Source organism: Petaurus breviceps, unplaced genomic scaffold, assembly GCF_028583685.1.
Source record: "Petaurus breviceps papuanus isolate PSGF00001 unplaced genomic scaffold, PetGlider_PUasm1.0 186, whole genome shotgun sequence".
Taxonomy (NCBI): Eukaryota; Metazoa; Chordata; class Mammalia; order Diprotodontia; family Petauridae; genus Petaurus; species Petaurus breviceps.
Genome location: NW_027185798.1, coordinates 45,342,761 through 45,358,929, shown reverse-complemented (window position 1 = coordinate 45,358,929; position 16,169 = coordinate 45,342,761). Strand labels below are relative to the sequence as shown.

General features: G+C 43.0%; 1 protein-coding gene across 1 annotated transcript; it reads left to right on the top strand.

Annotated features, from left to right (window-relative positions):
* The first annotated feature begins 3,839 nt into the window (after window positions 1-3,839).
* Window positions 3,840-9,688, top strand: CIMAP3 (ciliary microtubule associated protein 3). The gene is made up of 6 exons (XM_069089232.1): window positions 3,840-3,888; window positions 4,145-4,287; window positions 5,414-5,512; window positions 7,773-7,906; window positions 8,892-9,009; window positions 9,514-9,688. Exons 1-6 carry the CDS (start codon window positions 3,864-3,866, stop codon window positions 9,580-9,582), a joined length of 588 nt encoding a protein of 195 aa, XP_068945333.1. The 5' UTR covers window positions 3,840-3,863; the 3' UTR covers window positions 9,583-9,688.
* The last annotated feature ends 6,481 nt before the right edge of the window (window positions 9,689-16,169 follow it).

The following is a 16,169-nucleotide window of genomic DNA, read 5'->3' as shown; positions in this document are numbered from 1 at the left end:
TGGCTGGTGTGTGGTCCAGTGGTTAGAGTGCTATACCCAGAGTTGGGAAGACTGAGTTCAAGTCTAGTAGCTGTGTGACCTTGGGCAAGTCACTTAACCTCTGTCTGCCTCAGTTTCCTCAACATAAAATGATAATAAAAGAACCGACCTTTCAAGGTTGTTGTGAGGATCAACTGAGATCATCATTATAAAGCATTTAGCATGGCACCTTGTGTATAGAAGGGCACTTAAATGCTCATCCCCTTCCATTCCTTTCCATTCCCCACTGGTCTAAAAATCCCCTGTTGACCACAAAAGGTCCTTCCCACACTAAGATTTGCAATTTCATCTGATGGAACAGAAGCTACACACCCTCTCCCAATGAGACAGCTACATTTGTAAATTAGGCACATGGCAGGTAAGCAAAAAGGTGCTGATGGTACTCTCTGTCTTCAAGAATAAATACACTCAAGGGAGGCTAGGTGGTGCAGTGAATAGAGCACCAGCCCTGGAGTCAGGAAGACCTGGGTTCAAATGTGATCTCAGACACTTGCTAGCCTTATGACCCTGGGAGAGCCATTTAACTTCTGTTTGCCTGTACTCATCTGTAAAATGGGAGTGTTGATAATACCTACCTCCCAGGGTTGCTATCAAATGAGATATTTGTAAAGTTTTTAGCATAGTGCCTGGCAAATAGTAGATGCTATAAAAAAATGTTAGCTATTATTAAGAGGGAGAGAGACACAGACAGAGACAGAAAAACAAAATCAAAGAGAGAGACATAGAGACATAAAAACTTAAAGGAGAGAGATAGAAAGTCAAAGATAAACTGAGAGACAGGAACAGAGAGGAGATACAGAGACAGAGAGGAGAGAGAGACAAAGAGGAAGATTAAGACATATTGGCCTGATTCTAAGGGCATGGAAAGGAGGTTTGTTGTTGTTTTTTAAGAGGCTTCTTTCTTGTACTGTGTCTGATGTGGCTTTCAACCCCAGGCCAATCCTCTACTTTCAACCCCAGGCCAATCCCAGTGTCCTACACAGAGTGGGGGGGGGGAGGGGGGTGTTACAAATAGAATGAAATCTTTGCTCAAGTTGCAAAATCTAATTACTTTCAGTAGCTCTGATCTCTTATTCCAATGTCATGTCCCCTAAATACTATTATCATTATATTAATTATATATAGTAAATATATAATAAATATTATATATTTTATGTTTTTATATAATGAATATTATATATAATATATATTTTATATAATATATAACTATTATATATAATAAACATTCTATATAAATTAATTATAATAGTTATTGTTATCATCATCATCATTATTTGGGCAGCTAGATGGCACAGTGGATAAAGTACTAGGCTGAGAGTCAGGAAAATCTGAGTTCAAATTCAGCTTCAGGCACATACTAGCTGTGTGATCCTGTGCAAGTCACTTAACTTCATTTGCCTCAGTTTCCTCATGTGTAAAATGAGCTGGAGAAGGAGATGACAAACCGCTCCAATGTCTTTGCCAGGAAAACCCCAAAAAGAATTACAAAGAGTCAGGCATACTGAAAGCAACTAAACAACAAAAATTATTATCATTATAGCATAAATACAAAGTGAATAAAAATATAGCCAAAGTAGTTGAATACAAGATGGTTTGGAGAGAGGACACCAACGGCTGTGGGAGGTGGGGAAAGGCTTCATGCAGAAGATAGCTCTTCAGCTCTGTCATAATGGAGGAGAGGGACTCTGTGAGGTAGAGGTGAGGAGGGAGTGAATGCCAGGTACAGGGGCAGCCAGTTGGAAAGCATGAAAAGGGGAGATGAAGGATAATGGGTGAGGAACAGAGCCAGTGCTGTAGGACCAGAGTGCAGGAGGGGGAATCACACCCAATGGGGTTGGAAAGACAGGCTGTGGTCAGGTTGTGTGGGGTTTTCAGAGATAAACAGGAGAGTTTATATTTTATTCTAGAAGCAACAGGAAGTCAGTGGAGTTGGTGGAATAGGAGAGTCTGGTCTGTGTTTAAGAGAAATTACTTTGGCAGTGGTGTGGAGGATAAGAGATATGAGATAGAAGAATCAGTTAGGATTAGTCATTATCAATTGGTAATTAATTGTAATCTAGGTGAGAGGTGACAAGTGCCTGAACTAAAGTTGTAGCCTGTAAGAATGGGAAAAAAGGGTCAGATGCAAGAGATGTGAAGGTAAGCAGCAAGGCTTGGCAACTGATTGTTTAGGTAGGGTGAGAGTGAGCAAAGAGTCAAGGATAATGCTGAGAGGACTAGAGGGAGATGGTAATGCTTTCAGAAGCAATAAGAAAGGATGGAAGGGAGGGTATTGCTCAGTTGTCTCCATCTCTTCATGACCTCATTTAGGACTTTTTTAGCGAAGATACTAGAGAAATAGAGATATCTCTATAGAAATAGAGATATAGAAAACTAGGTTTTCCATTTCCTTCCCAGGATCATTCCACAGATGAGGAAACTGAGGCAGACTGGGTTAAGTGACTTGCCAGGGTCACACAGCTAGCGAGAGTATATGAAGCCACATTTGAACTCAGGACCTCCTACTCCAGGTCCAGCATTCTATCCACTACACTCACCTAGCTGCCCTAGGAAGGAAGAATGAGTTTTAGGGGAAAAGAAATTGTTTCGTTTTTGACATGCATCTAAGACGTCTCCAGGATGTCTCCAAGACGTCCAATTTGAAATGTTCAATAGGCAATTGGTGATGGAGGACCGGAGCTCCAGAGATGGGAGCTGGATATACAGACCTTTGGAGTCATTTACTGAAGGGATGATAGCCAAACTCATAAGAGGTGGTGAGTTCACAGAGAGAGTTTAGAGGGAGAAGAGCCTAGGACAGAATTTTTAGGAGCAGCCACAGTTAAGTACTTGATATAGATAATGAAACCAGCAAAAGAGACTGAAGAAAATCCATCACACAGAAGAAACAGGTAAGAATGGTGTCCAGAAAAGAAGAGGAAGGGGGATTTGATTTATTAGAGCAAGACCTTTGTGGGTTCTTTTCCAACAGGGTGTTGCCTATCCATATATTAAAACCACTAAAGATTCTTCCAAAAATGTAACAGAAATAACCCTACTGAATGACTCTCTGATAATAAAGAACAGGTAAGTAATTAAACTGAGAGAGATACACACGTTTGTGATGGAGATCCAGAAGAATATCTGAGAAGGGGGTTTCCCTGTTTCCTTCTTTTGTTTTCCTTCATTAAAGCAATCATTTATTATTATTCTGATCTTACTAAATTCCGAATAAAATGGGCATTTCCACATACACAACAGAAGAGAAAGAAAAGACTGTACATAAAACTGGAGGTCTCTGTTATGTTCTCTTTCTACAGCTGCCCCCTTTCCTTCCTCTTCTGTAGAGAACACCAAAGTTACACTTTCCCAAGCACTGAGAAAAGCTCATCTCATTAAAGTTACAGAAGCCGAATGAATGATGATGCTAGGAAGAAGGAAATTAAATGAGCTTCCTTTGCCCCTAGTAAAAGTATTAGAAGAAAAAAAAAGACACTGAAAACACGTCCGTTAAACGTTTCCAGGTTAAATTTAAAAATAGAAACACCACCTTTTACAAACCTGAAGTCTGGTGACTTTCAGCAACAGAGCTGAATTTAACAGACAGTTTAAGTACTAGTGGCTTATTATCCCTACGACTAGAAGAGAGAAGGCGAAATGCAACTCAGTGCATTTGGGGCGGGATGTCTGCGCACATTGGTTTACTTCTGTTCTGCCCACCCCGCCCCGCCCCGCCCCACCTGGACTCCTAAGAAATCGAGGCTGCGCGACTCAGCGCTCTCCGCCCTCTCCCGCCCTCCCCCCTTCTGTTGCCTTGACAACCCACTGTAAACATAGCTAGCGACATGAACTGGGAATGGGAGCTTTCAGGTCAGTGAGGGTGCCTCTGACCAGCTTTTGGACTGGGTAGGGGTGGAGTTGGGGTTGAGAAAGAAGAGAGGGGATGGAGGGGAAGTTGGCTTGCCATGGTACTGCCATATGGAGTGGTCACTCATGATCCTCCCCACCACATTAGCCCTCCCCACCCTCCAAATCCACACCCACTGAGGACACTCTCTTGGTCCCTCCCTCCCTCGGGGACCTACACACTCTGCATTGGCCATTTCTGCTCTTTCTTGACCTTCAGAAGCACAGCTGAAATATTGTTTTGGATCATGCCAAACGAGGAAAATCTTCCCCCAGCACCACCCTCCAAACAGATTAGGAATTAAGAATATGCCCCTTACTGGGGCACCGCACAGAGGACCCGGATGTTATCTCAACGAGGAGGTGAGCAGCCGGTCCCACATCTTGCTCTCTTGGGTTTAGTGGTCCTCCTTTCTCAACTCTCTAGGATCCAGCCGCGTAAGAAGAGAATAATACCCCATACCTGACCAATCGAATGTCCCACCAGTGATTTGTTTAATGAGTTCCCTCCTCCTTGCACTGACACTGAACCTCCCTCAATCCCAGCATTAATCCTATGAGGTGAAACTCCCCCCCCACTGATATTGTGTGCTCACCCTGCCCCTACATGCTATTTCATAGTCAGATCCTTCTTTCCACTCCTCTTCAATTCTGTATGCTAAATCTCCCTAACTTCTAGGACTGCCAATATCCAGTGATGTGGTGTACTGCCACCCCTTTGAGAATGTTTCCTACAACATCCTTACTACCCAAATAATGCTATGTACTGAGCTTCCTCCTTCTCAATGACATCAAGGGCTGAGCACCCACTCCCTCTTCCATCCAATATAATTGCATGCTGAAATATCCATACTCCTAACCAAAACCCAGCCATTCCATTGCTTCCTGCCTCTTGTAACCCTGACCCCACTCAGGCCCTACACCAACAGCCTCAAGAAAAGCCAAAAAGTCAAGATTTTCCCCACAAGCCTTTGGGACAAACCTGGTACCTTCTCAGACATCTAATTTATGAAATTCCCAGAATACAGGCAATTGGGTGGCTTTCTTGTAGCAGGCTGGACCAGCTTTCATCAGAAAAGTTCCTGGAAAAGGGTTCCAAAAAGCTAAAGGTTTGGGGGACCAGGGAATGGGAAGGAACGATTTTGTGGCCTGAACAGTATCTTTGCACCTCAATAACTTCTGAACATTATTGTAAATGTATTTGTGCCATGTATATAAGTATCCCTGGACAGGTTAGAATCATATATTAAGAGCTGGAAAGGACCTTAGGAGTCACTTACTTCAAACCTCATCAGTAAACTCCAGCTGCTTTTCTATGACTCCACATTGATGTACAAAGATGAGGATGGCAATAGAGGAGAGAGAAAAGGAAGGTCTCTTTGGTCCAGGGACTTCAGAATAAAGAAGATCTCCCGTTCATTGATGCCGGGGTAAGCAGCTTGGTAGGACTGCTTCCTGACTTTGTCTTTTTATGTGTATAAACTTATAGAAGAATAACCTGGCCTACAACCTTACTAAGGTCCCTATGAGCAATAAGGGATATATCATTGGATCCAGGACCAGCCTTCGATTTAAATTGGATCATAAGGTCAGTGAAAATTCCATATACTTTGATTTATATATATATATATGTGTGTGTGTGTGTGTGTGTGTGTATCATATACATTGATTTAAAGATCATCCATGATCTACACCAACCTGTGAATTCCTTGAAAGAGGGAGACTTCTTTGTGCCTTTCTTTGTCTCCCTAGTACTTAGCACAGTGCCTGGCACACAGGGGCTGCTGAATAAATGTTTAATGCCTAGACTTGACTTGATTTGACCACGTGTGTATGTGAGAGAAAAAGAAGGGAGAACAATAAGGTAGAGTCTGTCTCAAACCCTTCCATGGAACTGTATTTTCAGGGAGGGAGGACAAGGCACTTAATAATGAGATGGCCAGATCTATGTCTATGTGATGGCAAATAATGCCAGTGATAGGAGTTCCTTTTTCTAGAGGGTTTCCAGATTCACCAAGTGACTCACAACACCCCCATAAAGTAGTGCAGACAGTATTATCTCCATCTTAATAGGAGCAAACTGAAGCAGAAAGAGATTTAGTGATTCACCAAGGGTCACACCGCTAGGAGACATCAGAGTCAGGCTCCCAAATCCACACTCTGGCCTCAGCATTCTTTCTTTTCTTTTCTTTTTTTCCTAAGATTTCATTGATGTTCTTTTGTTTATATTATTATCACCTCCCAATGACTCCCCCTGCCTTCTACCAAGACAATCTGCCCTTATAACAACTGTAATATCTTGTGAGGCTAGAGATGTGGTGCAATGGTTAGTGCTGAGCTTGGCCAGGAAGACTTATTTTCCTGAGTTCAAATCTGTCCTCAGACACGTAATAGCTGTGTGACCCTGGACAAGTCACTTATCCCAGTTTGCCTCAGTTTCCTCATCTGTAAAATGAGCTGGAGAAGAAAATGACAAACCATCCCAAGTATCTTTGCCAAGAAAACCCCAGATGGGGTCACAGAGAGTTGGACACCACTGAACCGCAACAGCTCAGACTGGCACATATGCTGCCTTCCTTTATTATCCAACCAGAGAGGGAAATACTTGAAATGTTCACCAGATGGCATACAACCGAAGTGGCCAGCCCAGCTGTCTTGTCTGGGGCTCTCAGGTCTATAGCCATGAGGGAGTCTTCCATATCTGAAGGGGAGTCAGGGGCATTTAAACAGCAATAGCCTGGATTCTGAATTTATTGAGGACTGATATGAAGTATTAGTCAGAAATATACAAAATGGGAAATTTGTGGCTCTGCTCTTTCCCCTTGCCCGGGCTTTTTAGTTCCTTTTTTGTGTATCTTCCCTCATTATGGTTTAAGTTCCTGGAGGGCAGGGACTATATTTTTGTTTGCATTTTATACCCTGTACTTAGCACAAAATAAGCACTTTATAAATTCTAATGTCCTTCCCCCTTCCACCTCACATCTGGAATTCCCTCCTTCTTTCAAATAATTGATAAATTATTATTGTTTAGATTGGGGCAGCTAGGTGGCATAATGAATAGAGCACTGGGCTTGGAATCGGGAGTCTGGCCTCAGACACTTCTTAGCTATATGACCCTGGGCAAGTCACTTAACCTTGCTTGCTTCCGTTTCCTCGGCTCTAAAATGAGCTTGAGAAGGAAATAGCAAACCACTCCAGTATCTTTGCCAAGAAAACTCCAAATGGGGAAACCGAGAGTAAGGAACTACTGAACAACAATAATTATTTAGATCTTTAAGGTTTTCAAAGTACTTTATATATTATCTCAATGGATCCTCAGAAGTCTGTGAGGTAGATAATATTTGTTGTGAAGTAATACAAGTATTACTAAGCAGAAGAGGAGGAGGAAGAAGAAGAAGAAGGGAGGAGGAGAAGAAGGAGGAGGAGGAAGAAGAAGAAGGGAGGAGGAGAAGGAGGAGGAGGAGGAGACACTTTACAGATAGAGAAACCAAGACTCAGAGAAGGGATAAGACTTGTCCAAGGTCACAGGGCTAAAAAGAACAGAAGAGGAACTTGAATTCTTATCTTCTAACTCCAGCTCCAGCTGTCTCCATAGGCTCACTCCTTTAGCCTTTCCTTAAAAGAGCCGCTTCCCAAACTTTTGACACTGGGGTTGTGCCTTTCTAAATTCTCCCAATCCTACTCTATTGAACGGGGTGCAAACTGCTTCAGGTTTAACTTGAGATTGATCTGTTCTCCAGATCTACACCAACTCTACCCCCGCCAAGCACCACCACTGAAAGCCTGTGTAGCCCACCTTTGTAGATGTAAAATCTATTCAATGACTATATATATTTTCTTGTGAACAGGAGCCGAAGACCAGTTTAGTTTCATTGGATAAAAAGAAACTTAAGTCCCCATGTGCTCTTCTTCCTTATGCTCCATTTAACACCTTCTCAAATCGATTTGATGACAGACCCACAGACTCATCTTATTTCCCTGGGTATGTCAGAATTTTTTATTTTCTTTCACACCACCATAGCACCGAAGTAGCCTGTTAGGGATGGTCAAACTATGTCATGGTTAATCATTCATCCTATATTTAAATTCCCCCAGAGAAAACATGAAATATTACCTTCCCCAGAATAGCCACACATGCCTAGCAAGGAAGGTGAGATGAAAAAAAGACTACATCCATAGTTCTGTGGGAGAGAGTTAGCTTGGGTCTTCCTAAGACCTGTTCCTCAAGGAATTCGTGCTATTGCTAATTATTAGTGGACTTCCAAATCCAGCAGTTCTTAAACTTTTTGTGTCCCTTTGCCAATCTGGTTGAAGCCTCTAGACCCCTTTTAAAAAATAATGGTTTAGGGTTTTTTTTCTTTTTTTGGAGGGGGGGAGGCAAGGCAATTGGGTTTAAGTGACTTGCCCAAGGTCACATGGCTAGTAAGTATCAAGTGTCTGAGGCCGAATTTGAACTCAGGTCTTCCTGACTCCAGGGCTGGTGCTCTATTCACTGCACCACTAGCTGCCCCAAAATAATGTTTTTAAATGTATAAAATAAAATACATAGGGTTACAAGAAAAACAATTATTAGTTATTGAATTTTTTTAAGTTTACTGATCCCAGGTTAAGAACCCATGTTGCATCATGGTAGATTTCTAGGCATAACTGCCCAACTTCATTTTGGATACCTGCCATTAGCCATGCAATTTGCAGTCTTGTGGCTCCCCAGCCACCTCTTGGTACAGAATAGTCACAGAAATGTTTTGTTCGGGGACCCTGGTTCTAGGGAAAGGCAAGGCAGAGCATCTTAAATCCTAGCATTCAGTGAAATATCTGGTTAAAGATCCCTTATTCCTCCCCACCAAAATAAGAAATGAATCAGTCAGGCTTTCCCCATTAGTCACTTCCAGGAGTTCTTCAGTAATGCATGGGGTCACATCGGTGCTAACAAAAATATTAGACATGGTATGAATTTGCCTCCCTAGCCCTGGAACCTACAATCCAGAGACTATCGTGTCCCGGAAAGTCACTTGGCCAATGAAATTTGGGTCTCCAGATTGGGCTCAAGTGCCAGTCCTAAAGAAAAGAACCCTCAAGGCTGAGGTATGAATTAGAGAGATGTTCATTCATATAATAGGTTTTTTTTAATTGTGAGTCTCACCATGCTAGGTTATATACAGTACTTGCCTACCCTCAAGGAGTTTAGAGTCCAATTGCTAGAAGAATATGTCAAGTGAGTTAGATGATCTATATACACACACACAAATCTGTGAATTCATGATCTCAGTACAAATATCAGGTAATTAAAAAATAATTGTAAGACAACATAGAAATATTTGTATAGTCTCTATCCCTAAGTGCTGAGGGAATTCAGAGTGAGAGAAATATTATCATGGACTGTGTTCATGTAAAGATATGTTTGTGATTTTTCATCTAAGTGATTAGCTATTCCCCAGGAATAGTCCCTGGAACTATAATTCCCCAGGACCAGACACAAACAAGGCAGAGGTAAGAGCTAGGGGCAGGGGATATAGTCTCCTTGGACAGCTGGGGAGGGGACGTGTTACTTTGAATATATGATACTAACTAGCATCATTTTCATTACAGCTGATAACAGACAAAGAATTCAGGATCCATCGGAACCGAGTGGCCTACCTAAGCCTATATTACAGCTGAGAGATCTTTCTGACATCTTGTTCATTCCCCCAACCCAACCTAGCCTTAATGCCATGAGGCAAGGTACCCCTGTTACCCTCTTGTCTGCCAGGGTTGAACCCTAGGTGGAGAGTGGTTCAATCTAAGTTCCAAAATAATGCTCTTTAAAAACTCAAGAGTGTGTTGTCTTCATGTGTCAGTTTGTCTTATATACTCAGGTATATGGGCCTAGTGATCCCTGCTATGAGACCCTCAGGATGGTTTTATTTGGAGGGGAGCACAAATAAATAGCCTCTCTCAGCTCTCCACCACAGTGAGGTCAACAGGATCCTGGATTTAGAGCTGGGAGGGGCCATAAAGGCCATCAGTCCAACCCTCTCATTTTACGGATGAGAAAAATGAGGTTAAATGACTTGTTTAAGGTCACCCAGGCACGAAGTGCCAAAGCCCACATTTGAATCCAGGTTCTCTGCTTCCCAAATAGCACCCTTACTACTTTACCATAGGAGTTCCTCACATTCCTTTTTGTCCCACTTACCCCTGGGAGGTGAGGCTGGGGTCTGGGTATGCCTGGAGAGTCGAAAGCAGGTCTTACATAGGCCCAGGACCCCTCTAGGTGCAGGGGACCCTTTCTCAGGGGTGAAATTTTACCAGTTTTATTAAGACTCCTTGAGGTTTTTCATTCACTCTAGGTTACTATAATGGGTGGTTGGTTTTTTTGGCTCTCCAGTAGCAGCTCAAGAGCCCTAAAACCAATCTCCTCCCCGCAAGGATCTTCTAGTACTAGTCCCAGTCTGAAGGCCACAACCCAGTGCTGCTAAGTACTTCGTGGGCCAGAACCCTGAGAACCCCCCAGGATTCATTCCAGCACTACCCAGGAGTTCTCTGCAGTCACATTTAGGGCAATTAACTAAATCAAGCTGAATAAAGCTGCTGGAGATTTTTGGCTACCAGAATTATGGAGAATCTCTCCTTGGACAAGTGGACCTTGCCAAACTCTTTACCAAACCCCCATGGCATAGAGAGGCAGCTGTGATCTAATGATAGGAAAACTAGGGAGGAAGTAAGAGAATCTTATTTCAAATCCCATCAGAGATGGGATAACCTCTGATAACTGATAACCTCTTGATAACTTGTTGACCTTGGACAAGTAACTTTCTCTGGACCTTAGTTTCCTCCCCTGTAAAACTGAGAAACTGATCTAGATTATCTCTGAAGTCCCTTGTCACTCTCTAGCCTATGGCATGGATCCTCAGGATGCACAGTCTGTGTGTTCTGATTTACTCTTAAAAGCAAAGATCCTTTATCACCATATTTAGGCTTCTAAGTGATTTTTTTAAATTAAGGTTATAACCCTACATGTGGGTGGCTATGGTAGGGAAGAGGCTGAAGACTCACCAGTGGCTATAGGAAAACCACTGGCTTTTTCCTCCCAAGTGTATTTCCAGCCACAGCTTTCCAGAATAGAAATAGTTTGATTAACTGTCCTTTCAGAGATGGATGATTATGTGAGGGAGCCAGAGGTGGTGGAAAACTCTGCATCTGCTCTGCTGCTTCCAAGAGACAACCAGAAAAGCAGCCCCATTGGTTTAAAAGCTGAGAGAGCTTTGAGATTAGAGGTAGTTGAATGCAGTTGGAAAGGCCCCTAAGGGCAAATTAAATCCAGGAATGGAGATGCTCATCCCGGGAATTCAGCATGACCCAATGTCCCTTCCCTTCTTTTCCCACAAGGCCACTGTACTTTGGTGTCCATAGACCAAAGACCTTATGATTACTATGACTTTAACTAGAAATGACCTTGACATTCTTCTCATTAAAATAAGAATATTTCCCTTTTCGTTTGCTTGTATGTATGTACGTGCATGTATTTGATGTGTGTACTTGTGTGTGTTCATAGAGGGGTGGTGTGAAGTGGACACTCAGCCCCTAAGTTACAGCTTAGGCTAGTCTCCAGTGTTAGCAAATGTATATGTAGCACCTTCTACAGCAATAGTCTGTGCTCTGGGAGCCCAGTTTGATATGGATGAGTTTTCCTGACCCTTTTCCCCAGGAAAGATCCCAGGGTTTTCATTTTGCAATTGGCTTTTATGAAAGAATTTTTCAAGGTGGTATTAGGGACCCACAAAGCAGAAACTGAGCAAAACACCATGCTGTGCTCTATTTCAAATCGTCACTAAACACAAAATACCAGTCTCTGCACTGGTTCTGAAGTTGACATTCCTCCCAGGTGTTACAATGACAGCTAAGTCCTCATTGTGATGTGGATACTGGAGAGACTGAATTAACACCCTTAAGAAGTTTCCCTGCCTGAGGGAGCAAGTTGCCATTTAGATAACATTACTAAGGCATATGTACTGGGTAGGTAGTTTATTAAAATATTCCACTGAAGATGATCCCACTGGCATCCTCATGATGTCAGGAAAAGTTAGGAAAGGCCCTGAGGACGGATGAGGATGGGCCCTTGTGGTGATCATGGGAAGACAGGGATGCGAGTTGACATAAGTCAGTCATCTGTGGATGGGCTAAGATCCCAGACTGATTAGATTGAAAATATGTGGGTGTTTGGGAGAATATTTATGGGGTACCTCTTATGTGCCAAACACTATACTAGACTCTGTGGGGAAATTCAAGGACTAAAAAGCAAGTCTGCCTTCAAGGAGCTTGCCATTGAGTGGGACTTGGGGCGGGGTGGGGCATAACCGGAAGGCCTTTTAACAGAGAATTACTCTTTGTTTTAAGGCCAGTCTCCGTATGTGCAATTCTCCTTTAAGATCAGGCCCTGGGCACACTGGAAATGAAAGGTCCTGCCTCCAGCACAGTGGTAGAGCTTGGTGTTGTTTTCAGGGTCAACATACCATCAGCTTTACCAGCACAGAAACTACCATCTCCTTCAGTTTCTCCGCCATTGCCTCCATCACCACCTCCTTCACCACTGCCTCCAACATCCCCTGACCCTCCTCCAGTGCTGGGGCAGAAGCTTGGACTTCTTGGTGCTGGGAACAGGTTGTGTAGGGTTTTACTGTCTGGGGTACACTCTACGAGAGGAAAAGAAGCAAGTGAGATGAATCACACCTGGAGGGTACTTTCCTCTCTTCATTCGCATATGGGTTCAGAAACCAACAGAACCTGGTCTTGTTCATCCACTTCAGGATCCAATCCCTGGGAGATTAACCCTGAGATTTAGACTCTGGTTGAACCTGGAAAGGATGTGCCTGAGCTGGTAAATACCAAATGGAAGCTGCCACAAAGGCCATCGGTAGGGTCAGATGTAGTTAAGAAGAATATCTGATAACACTTTGCCTCAAGACCCTGTCTATAGTTAGCAGGGGGTTAAAGGGAAGAAGTACTAAGGGGAGTGCAATTGGGTGTATCCCAAGGATGGTACTACCACCAGGGCAAAGAAGCATTAGGAAAACATGAAAAAGAGCTGGATGGGGGAGAAAGAGACTTTTTTCTACATGTTTGTAGACAATAAATAATTACATGAAGAGTTTCTGCAAACAGTCCAAAAATTCACATTGGTTGTGGCCAGTTTTCCCCTTTGTTTCCACTAAGGTACTCCTAGGAAGAGATCCCATCTTGAATGGCCCAGACTCCTAACTGGTAGCCCTCAAAAATCATTCGGATGATCAAAAATCACAGCAGTCACATTCCCCATCAAGGTCCCTTCTAAACACCAGTTTTCAATGGTACAGTAGCAATGGTACAGCCCTGCCCTAAACATCTTCCGTCTGCCCCTTTGCAAGCTGTGTCTCTCTGGGCAAGCCCTTTAACTTTGGGGGACTCAGTTGCATATATGTAAAATGGGAATAACACATTACATGCCTGATGGTAGGGCCTAGAACATGATTTTTTTTTAAGAGTTTCTTCCCCCATCCCAGCTCTAGAAGGGATAGATCCTATAAAATGGTCAAGGGAGGGAATGCAACCAGCTTCTGAATGCTGCAACAAAATCGATAAAATCATACCCTTTCCCAGTGCCCTGGTTCTGTAGTGTAATGGAGAAAAGACTGGGCCTGAAGTCAAAAGGAGTTTGGAGTTCTGATTCTGGTGACCTTGGACAGCTCATTTCATCTCAGACACATTTTCCTTATTCCTAAAAGGGTAATACTTATTCTCTTCTTAAAGATTTGGCATGAGAAAAGCACTTTATAAAGTATCAAGCGACAAATAAGGCATGGTGGCTATTACATTAGTGATCCCAGAAATGTAGAGTAGCTTTGAAATGCACTACCCTCTTAAGTCTCTTGGCTTCACTTTCTTCTCCAAGGAGTAGGTGTTTCTCTGCTCCCCACCTCCAAATCTGCAGTGCTAAACTAATGAACCCTTTTATTTGTGGGTCCATCAGTCAGGCACCTCTGACAAGGAGGGATCAGAGCAGTGGGAAGAATATGGTATTTGGAGTCAAGAATTCTTGGGTATGAATCCCAATGCTGGCCCTTGCTCCCTGTGTAACTTTAGGCAAATCTCTTGATCTCTCTGTGCTTGAGCTCCCTGGACTGTAGAAGGAAGGGGCTGGAAAAGATGACCTCCAAAGTCACTTCTAGCTCTGGTCTCACCTTCTTAGATTATGCTGCCTTCAGTACTGAATCCCAGCCAAAATTCTCCTAGAAAAGGAAACCTCACTACCCCAGCAGCTGCCTTTAATCAGGCTCTTCTTGCTTGGTGAATTAGTACTTGCTGAGTTAGATTTCTAAGGAGATGTTCTTACCAGCCTTGTCTCCCCTCGCTGCTGCCACAGTGCACCACTAATTCTTTCAAAGTCTGCCCTGGCTCTTGGGGTAGGATTACCCAGCATTGAGTTACCTGCTGACAGTCCCAGGAGAGACCATAGTTTACTTATGAGTGGATGTTGCCCTCATTGCAGAAAGTTCTGGAGAAATCAGCGAGGTCAATGGCCCAAACCATAGCACCCCCAAATTTGTTCTGCTTGACAAAATCCACCTGTGGAGGAAGGAAAAGAAAAAACCTTAGCAATTTAGTCCCTGGGATTCTTTCCCGCAGTTGAATATTCTCATCGAAAACTTGGGCGAATTTAGTGTGAGTGGAGAATATTGGGGAAAGAAGATCCACAGAAGGGGCAGAGACAATATTTTCTGTACTGTGCAGCCCTATGACTTAATCTAGGGAATTCTCCCAGTAAGTTCAGGAAATTTTATCAACTGACTTATAGCTGGGCTTGATCCCACATGGCCTTATCAGCTTCAGCTCCTGAGGACAGTTTCTCTTTCTGACTACGATTCTGTGATGGATAAAGGAAGGTGGATATATCAGGACAACTTTGTCCCACACAGAGATGCATTCAGTGGAAATTCAGACAAGGCCAGTTTTAAGGACATAAGAATATGAGCTTTTTGAGGGCAAGAAGTGTTTCATTTTTTGTGTTTATGCACCCAGTGCCTAGAACAGGGTCTTCCATGTTTTAATGACTGTCTATTGAATTGCATTGCATTGAACTCAAATGTTACTCCTGCGCTTGACTTGAAGAGAAGATGTGCCATGGGCTTGGTAGGCTTCTGCTTTCTTCACATATTAATTGCCTGATGGCCCCAAATGTCAGGAAGTACTCACTGGGGTGTTGGGGGGACATGGGGGTGTTGGAAAAGACCCTCTTTTCCTAGGGTTTATAAGTAGGAATCCATCTTTGTCTTACAATTCTTACCTTGTACTCATAGCTCTCCACATTATGGAATCCAATCCATTCATTGTCTTTGTAGGCATAGGGGACTTTCTGGTCATCGATCCAGGCGGTTGTTGCATCTTTTAAAAATGTGCAGATCTGGAGGGGGAAATAAGGGTAACAAGGAGTCAATTACCATCAGTACTGCATGATGGGAGAAGAGGATTAAGTAGATGCTAACAATGAGCCTACTGACGTCTTGGAACCCTGATTTCTTTCAAGGCTCAGCTCCAGCAGCACCTTCTAGATAAACCTATTTCTGATCCCCACAGCCGCTAGTATCCTTCCCCATCAACATTTTTTAAAAATTTGTATTTATTTTTATATATATTTAGACTATATTTATGCATATGTTGTCTCCCCCCAGTAGAATATGTTTCTTGAGGGCAGGGTCTATCCCCAGTGCCTAGCACAGGACCTGGCATATAGTGCTTAATAAATGCTTGTCGGTTGAATGATGAGACATGGGGCGGGTCAAATAATGTACTTTTAAAAACTGTAATGATCCCAGGCAGCTCTCCTCCTTTGTGCCCCAAGTTTCCTTATATATCTTCCCCTCCCCTTCCAGGCTAGCTTTAGAGCATGGAGAGACCCTTCCCAAGAAAGACCTTTCCCAAAAAATCTCTATTTATGCATTAGATATTATCCCCACCTATTTCTACCAGAGAGAGACAGAGACTGACAGAGACAGAGAGAGGCAGAGAGAGACAGAAAGAGAGAGAGAGCAAACTTACCACAGTCATCTTTGACTACATATCCCCAGCACAGTGACTTGTCCACAATAGTTATGTAATAAATATTTGTGGAATTAATAAGTTGCCACTTACACAGTGATTTACATTTTATAAAGTACTTTGCACAGATTATCCTATTTAGTTCTCCATGTCACCCCTATAAGGTAGGTACAATTATTATCATTTCCATCTTA

Coding starts and splice junctions, on each gene's coding strand:
- CIMAP3 (XM_069089232.1), top strand. CDS start 3,864: ATGAACTGGGAATGGGAGCTTTCAG. Junction 3,889..4,144: donor CTGGGAATGGGAGCTTTCAG/GTCAGTGAGGGT, acceptor CTTGACCTTCAG/AAGCACAGCTGAAATATTGT. Junction 7,907..8,891: donor GACTCATCTTATTTCCCTGG/GTATGTCAGAAT, acceptor TTGCCTCCCTAG/CCCTGGAACCTACAATCCAG.